The sequence below is a fragment of the Vombatus ursinus genome, unplaced genomic scaffold (genome assembly GCF_900497805.2).
Source record: "Vombatus ursinus unplaced genomic scaffold, bare-nosed wombat genome assembly UNPS02015030.1, whole genome shotgun sequence".
Lineage (NCBI taxonomy): Eukaryota > Metazoa > Chordata > Mammalia > Diprotodontia > Vombatidae > Vombatus > Vombatus ursinus.
The window spans coordinates 2,217,530-2,224,202 of record NW_020954808.1 but is presented as its reverse complement, the minus strand read 5'-3'; the positions used below and the strand labels follow the sequence as shown (position 1 = coordinate 2,224,202).

The following is a 6,673-nucleotide window of genomic DNA, read 5'->3' as shown; positions in this document are numbered from 1 at the left end:
TGTGTGTGTGTGTGTGTGTGTAGATTGCTGTAAAAATGTGAGTTAGCAGAGATAGCCACTGAGGTTCCTTCTCCATCTTGGAGATTCTGTGATTTCACTTTTTTTTTTCCAGGGTGTCTGTGTATCTCTGGATGTCTGTTTTCTTGCATATATGTTTTTCTGCCTCTGAGTATTTTAATTCCTTACATTTCTGTGTGTGTGTGTGTGTGTGTGTGTGTGTGTGTGTGTGTTTTGTTTGTGTTTTTCTCTGGGTCTTTGTGTATCTGTGTATCGTCTGAGGGTTTGGAATACTTTCATTTATCTGAGAGTCTGTGTGAGTGGCTTTTGGGGAAGGGGGTGTGATGGATAACCCCCACCCAACTCTACCTACCCCCTCTCTCCAGAGACCGGGTGGGGAGCAGCCCCTGAGCCTCAGAAACATTGACACCGCCCCTGGCCCAAGCTGGTGACATCAGCGCCAGATGTTGCAGAGCCTGTTTGGAGGTCCAGCCCAGCTGCAGGCCAAGCAGGGAGCACCAAATGCCTGGGTTTCTCTGCTGTCCCCAAGTCCCCAGCAGGCCTGAGGTTGGAACGTGAAGGGGGTTGGGAAGGACTCCTCTCTTTTCTCTCCTTCCCCATCCCATCCCCGAGACAGAAAAACAACAGAAGCGCACACCAACACACACCCTCACATACAACACAGACACACCCTCATGTCTACACTGGGGCTCAATTCCCAAGCACTTCAGGACACACTCTCCAAGATACCCACCCACAGAGTCAAGAACTACTCCTTACCAACCACAGCCACACAGGCCCACAGACAGATTGACCAAGAGCAGGCAGGGCAGCGGACCTGGGGTCAAACCCTTCTCTGCCACCTACCTGCTGGCCTTTACCCGAGTTACCCAACTTCTCTGAGATCTTCTTCCCTGTAAAAGGAAGAGGCTGGACTAAAGGACCCTAAAATCTTTCCTGTCCCTAAGTCATCGATCCTGTGACCAATTCCAGACAATCACAGACACATGAGGACACACAGACAGACATGTGAAAACACACACACCCTCACACAAACACAACTCAGACATCTACAGCCACCCACAGATAGACAAATATAGATACGCACTTCCCCCTTCTGACGATTGGGCCATGCCCTTTGAATTTCCCAAGGAAGGGGGAGAGGGAGGGGCTCCAAGAGGCCTCGGGGGTTGGGGGCCAGTGCCTGGCCCTGGGGAGTGTGTGAAGGGCCAAAGTAGCCTCGGTGTGTGCCTGTGCCTAAGAGTCATGGGGGAGGGGGCAGGATAGTTTTTATGGGAAGACTGACACAGACAGGGAGAGACAGACAGGGGACCTGAATACTGGGAGTGGGGGAAAGAGAAATCTGGACTTAAGGAATGGGCCAGGCCCTTCTGTGGAGTCATGAGTGAGGAAGAACTGTGAGGAGAAGGCTTATAAAACAGGAAAAGAGGTCAGCTAGTCCAGGGATCTTACAGATAAGGAGACTCTAGCCCCAGAAGTCAAGTGACTTGCTCAAGGCCATACCCAGCTAGGATCAAACTTGGGCCCCCTGATTCTGGGGCCGGCTCTTCCCAATGAACAGCACCACATCCTTCCCAAGTTATCAGGCTCCAGATCTCCAGATACCTCCCTAGGCAGGCTTGGACACAGAGACGGACAGAGACGGAGGTGAAGGACAGGGAGAGGCACCAACATCCCTCCCTCCCCTCTGCAGCCCTTCCCCACCTAGAAACAACAGAAGTGGGAGACCCCACTGCGTCTTTCCTCTCTCCCCTCTCTGGAGCTTCCCTATCTCTTACTAGCCATGTGACCTTGGGCCAGCTCCTGTCTCTGCCTAGGACTCAGTTTCTTCTTCTGTAGGACACAGAAGGACTTGAGGGTTTATATAGTTAGTATGTTGCTCTGATATTCTATGGTGCTGTGGCTGTGAATGTTCCTGCTCCTTTAAGAAGGGGGCCAGGCAGCCCCCTCCCCTCTCCTTAACCCTTTGGGGTCCAGGGCTCTTCCCCCTCTCCAAGGAGAGGGAGGAGGGCGGGGTAGGAGGCGGGAAGAGGGGAAGGAGGAGGAGGCCCAGGCAGGCGGAGGGGGCCCAGGGGCGGGGACAGCCGGGGTGCTGAGATTGAGGGAGAGGGAGGAGAGAAAGTTTGTCCGGGAGGAGTTTGGGCTGGCCAGTCCAGTTGAGGGCTGAGATCCAGAGACAGAAGGCAGGCAGCAGAGGGTGGGTGGTGGGCAGCGAGTGGTGGGCACCGTCTGAAGGGCCAAGACATCGAGACAAGGCCATAGCCGGGGGGAGGGGGAGAACCCAGGCCCTGCCCCCCTCCCCCCTTCCCCGGCCAGACTGAGGCCGGAGCCAAGGGAAAGTTTTGGCCTGGATGCCTGGGTCCACCAGGATGGGCAGATCAGGGCTGGCGTGGTGCCTGGCACTCTGGTGCTGGGGAAGTTGGGCCCAGGAAGGTGAGTGGGTCCAGGGCATGAGGGGAGGATGGATACTATATCCCTGGGTCTGAGGCCTAGAGGTGTGCCCCTAGCTGGGCTGGTACAGGTGCCCAGACCCCGGATGTGGGTGCTGGGCTTCCCTACCTCCCCCATGCCACACTCTGCCTACCCTGGGGTCTGTGACTCAGACCACCCACAAAGGGAAAGTTAGTGCTGTAAAAGTTGGGAGCTGGGCTCCTGGGGGCAGTATCACGCACCTGGAAAAGGCCTGGGATCCAGAAATAGGGGAAGGGGTGTGGGGGGGAAGAAATAGGGAAGACTAGTACCAGAGAGACAAGTGAGGAAAGGAAAAGGTACAGGAGACAAAGACTGGGATGAGAAACAGAGGGAGGAGATAGAAGACTCAAAAAATAAGAAACAGACACTGGCTGGCACGATCAAGAGATAGAGAGAGATGAGAGACAAGAGCCTAGGAATACTGAGGGAGACTGAGAAAGGCAGGAAGGGCAGAGGGGGAGACAGAGATGGGGAGAGGCAGAGATGGAAGAGGAGAGGGGAGGGGGGCAAAGGAGGAAACCAGCCGTGAGAGAGAGCTAGAGACACGTTAGGGAGAAATTAGGAGCAGGGACAGGGAGGGGCTTTGGCGGGGAGGGGGAGGCTGGCGGTCTTGGGCCATGAGTGTTGGACACGAAGGGGGGGGGATTTTCTGTGCTTACGGAGATGCTGATTTCCGTTTACCGTTAGGGCCTGTGACTCAGTTGGCATCAGGCAGGGATCAGCACCCCCCCCCCCCGATCCCTCTCTGCTCTGGGTCCAGTCCAGGGGGAAGAAGGAGCTATACCAAGGGGACTCCCCCTTAGGAAATAACAGGGGAGTGGGCAGGAGGCAAAGGGTCCTGGGAAGGTGAACTTGGGGAGGGGGGAACCTGTTGCATCTCTCCAACTCTGTCACCGTCACCATCGTCTCCATCCCTTTTCCCCTCTCTTCTCTCCATGTCTCTCCATTTTTGCGTCCATCTCTGAATCCCTCTGTCTCTGTCTCTCTCTCTCCCCATCCCTGTGTGTGTCTCTCTGCCCTTGCTCTGTTCCTTCCCTCTCTCTTTGGGGTACTCCTCCTGCTTCTCGGTCCCTGTCCCTGTCTGTCTCTGATGGTCTCTCCCTGGCTTTCATCCTCTAGCCTGACTCTGAGTACGCTGATCTGTACTTGGGCCCTCATGATGGTAGACTGGCCTGGCTCAGGGCGTGGGAGGCTACCCGAGGGCCTGGGACTTGTTCCCATCGGTTGTCTGGACTCTGGGGTCCCCTGGGATTGCCCATTCTCCCATAAAGGTCTCTTCTTCCCCCCGCCTTTGCCACCCTCCCCTAACTGCTGAGCTCATGCAGCTGATAGGCCCATGGGCCCCACACTACTGGGGCTGCCTGAAGGGTGCTGCCCCTCCCTTCCCCTCCATCTTCCCCTTAGGCCATGGGGACCTCTGCCCAGAAGGGCATCCCCAGGAAGGAAGGGCACTGATGAGGCTCCCGGGCAGGGTTCAGGGTCAGCTCCCTAGCCCTGACCTCTGTCGACTCCCATTCCCCTGCCCCGTCTGCTGATCCTTGTCTCCCGTCTGTCCATCTGCCCTGTGTTCTCCAGCCATCCTCCCTCCTCTTCTCTCCCTGCACTGCCCCGGGGATTCCTCTCTCCATCTCCCCCTGTTTCTCTCTTGCCTCCTGCTGCTTCTCTCTCGTCCCCCACATCTCTCCCCCCCCAATTTCTCCCATTGTGTCTCCCTCACCCTGCCTCCCCTGGTGCATACCACATGGATCTCTTCTGGTCTGTCCCTGTCCAGGTGTTTGGGATCCATTTGTGACTGGACCTGGGAATGTGACGGGGGCACGGGGGCGAGTGGCTGTGCTTCGTTGTGAGGTCCGAGTGGCCGGGGAGGCTCCAGAGGTCAGCTGGCTTCGGGATGGGCAGGTCTTAGAACTTGCTGACAGCACCCAGACCCAGGTGCCCCTGGGGGAGGAGGACCAAGATGACTGGAAGGTGGTCAGTCAGCTCAGGTACACCTGGGGCTTCTGTCCTCCAGCACATACTCTGGCCCTCTCTTCAAATCCTAACCTCTACCTGCCTTTAACCCCAACCCTTCCCCTACCACCTTAGGGAGAATGAAAGCTCTTTGAGTTCAGGAACTGTCTATTTTTTACTTTGTGCCTGGCACATAGTGGGTATTTAATGAAACGTTTAAGGAATTAGAATGCCCTGGACTTTCTGCCCTGATTTAGTTTCTGCTTTGCTAACAGCCGCTGGATCTTCCTGAGTTCAGATCTGACATCAGACACTTACTGGCTGTGTGACCCTGGGCAAGTCACTTCACTCTATTTGCCTCAGTCTCCTCATCTGTAAAATGAGCTGGAGAAGGAAATGGCAAACTGCTCCAGTATCTTTGCCAAGAAAACCCCAAATGGGGTCATGAAGTATCAGACACGACTGAACAAAAACTTAGCCCCAGCTTTCCTACCCTAGCCCCTGGTTCACTTGGGTCTAGTGCCTACATCCCTGCTCTGTGGGGCCCCTTGTCCAGGGCCCCTGTCCAAGCCTAACTCTGGCTCCTGCCTCCCTTCTGAATCCTGTCCTGTCCCCTCCCCTTGACCCTATGCCCAGCTTTCATCCCTAGCTCCAGCCTAGTACCCTGACCTACCTCCTGTACCCCTTCCCCTGTCTGAGCACCTGCCCTATCTCCCCAGGATTTCAGCCCTGCAGCTCTCAGATGCCGGGAAGTACCAGTGTTCTGTGGCTGTGGAGGGGCAGACGTTCCTGTCCCCACCAGCCTACATAGGTCTAGAAGGTAAACCTCAGTGCAGGGTTCTGAGGGTGGGATGTGAGTGAGGGGTCAGAGAGCCTGGCATGGGGAGTCTCAGAAGGTTGTGGGGGTCCTGGATGTGGGGTCTGGGATTATAGTGGGCAGATGGTCTCTGATGAGGGGTTGGGGCTAGAGGATTTTGGAGATGTGGGAAGGTTGATAGGGGGTCAGGGGGTGCAGGGGGCTTGTGGATGGTTTGAGAAGATCTAGAATAAAAGAATAGGGTTTCATGGATGTTCAGATGGTCTAGGTAGAGGTCTAGAGGGACCCTTCCAATGGAGAGGGGGTTACAGGGCCTGGGATAGAGAGATTTGAGGAATTGTAGGTTAGAGTATGTGAGATGGATGATATTGGTGGTTATGAAGGATTATAGAGCCCAGGCTAGGGAATCGAGGGGTTATATGGGGTCCAAAGTTCTGAGGTGAGGAATCTCTAGGACTGTGGGATCAGAAGATCTGAGAAGGGGGGAGAGTCTAAAGGACTGTGGGTGCAGAGGGCTCTGGGTGGAAGGTCTAGGATGGAAATGTGGGACTCTGGGGAATCTAAGGTATGAGTCAGGGATCATGAAGGGTTAGGAGACCCTGGCTGGGGAAGTTCATCAGGAGTCCTACATGGAGGAAGCTATAGATCTAGGGAGGTCAGGGGGTCTGGATGGGAAAAAATGCCAGATTACAGGAGAGCAGATGGTCTGAGACAAAGATTCTGCAGGGGTATTAGAAGGTCTAGTGTGGGGGAGGTCAGACAGTCTGTGATAAAAGGTCTGGAGGAATATGGTGGGGCAACAGGATGGAAAAGGAGCTATGACCCTATAGGTTCCTTGATCTAGGCACCCCCACCTCCACCATCTAGGCCTCCCCTATTTCCTGGAGGAGCCAGAAGATATGACTGTGGCTGCTGACACCCCGTTCAACCTCAGCTGCCAAGCCCAAGGGCCCCCTGAACCTGTTAATCTGCTCTGGCTCCATGATGGTGCCCCCCTGGCTCCACACAGTCCTACCCAGGGCTTGCTCCACCTGCCCGGTGAGTCTCTCCAGGACCTGGGATGCTGAGGTTGGGGTAGGGGGGCTGGAATCCCCTCCAGCTATGGCCATCCTCACATCCCTATCTCTTCCTCCGCTTATTTCTGTCTCCTGTATGCTTCTTTCTGTCCTACATCTGCCTCTGTTGAAGTCTCAGCCCTTTTGTCTCTATCCTTTCTTTCTGCCTCTGTGTCTCTTGTATCTTTCCATTTCTCTCTACTTCTGTCTCTTTCTGGCTTTCTCTCTTTACCTCTCAGTCTGTCTCCATTTCCTACTTTTTATCTCTTTCTTTTGAAACTTTTGTCTACTACCTAGTGCTCTCTCAATCTCAATCTCTCTCTCTCTCTCTCTCTCTCTCTCTCTCTCTCTCTCTCTCTCT

General features: G+C 55.0%; 1 protein-coding gene across 2 annotated transcripts in view; it reads left to right on the top strand.

The window, feature by feature from the left end:
* Window positions 1-2,141: 2,141 nt before the first annotated feature.
* Window positions 2,142-6,673, top strand: part of AXL (AXL receptor tyrosine kinase) — a 19,864-nt gene continuing 15,332 nt past the window's right edge. For both annotated transcript variants that reach the window (XM_027846026.1, XM_027846025.1), the window contains exons 1-4: window positions 2,142-2,451; window positions 4,262-4,475; window positions 5,160-5,260; window positions 6,125-6,295. In XM_027846026.1, coding sequence (XP_027701827.1) covers window positions 2,370-2,451; window positions 4,262-4,475; window positions 5,160-5,260; window positions 6,125-6,295 — 568 coding nt within the window. In that variant the 5' untranslated portion in view covers window positions 2,142-2,369. The remainder of the gene's footprint in view (window positions 2,452-4,261; window positions 4,476-5,159; window positions 5,261-6,124; window positions 6,296-6,673) is intronic.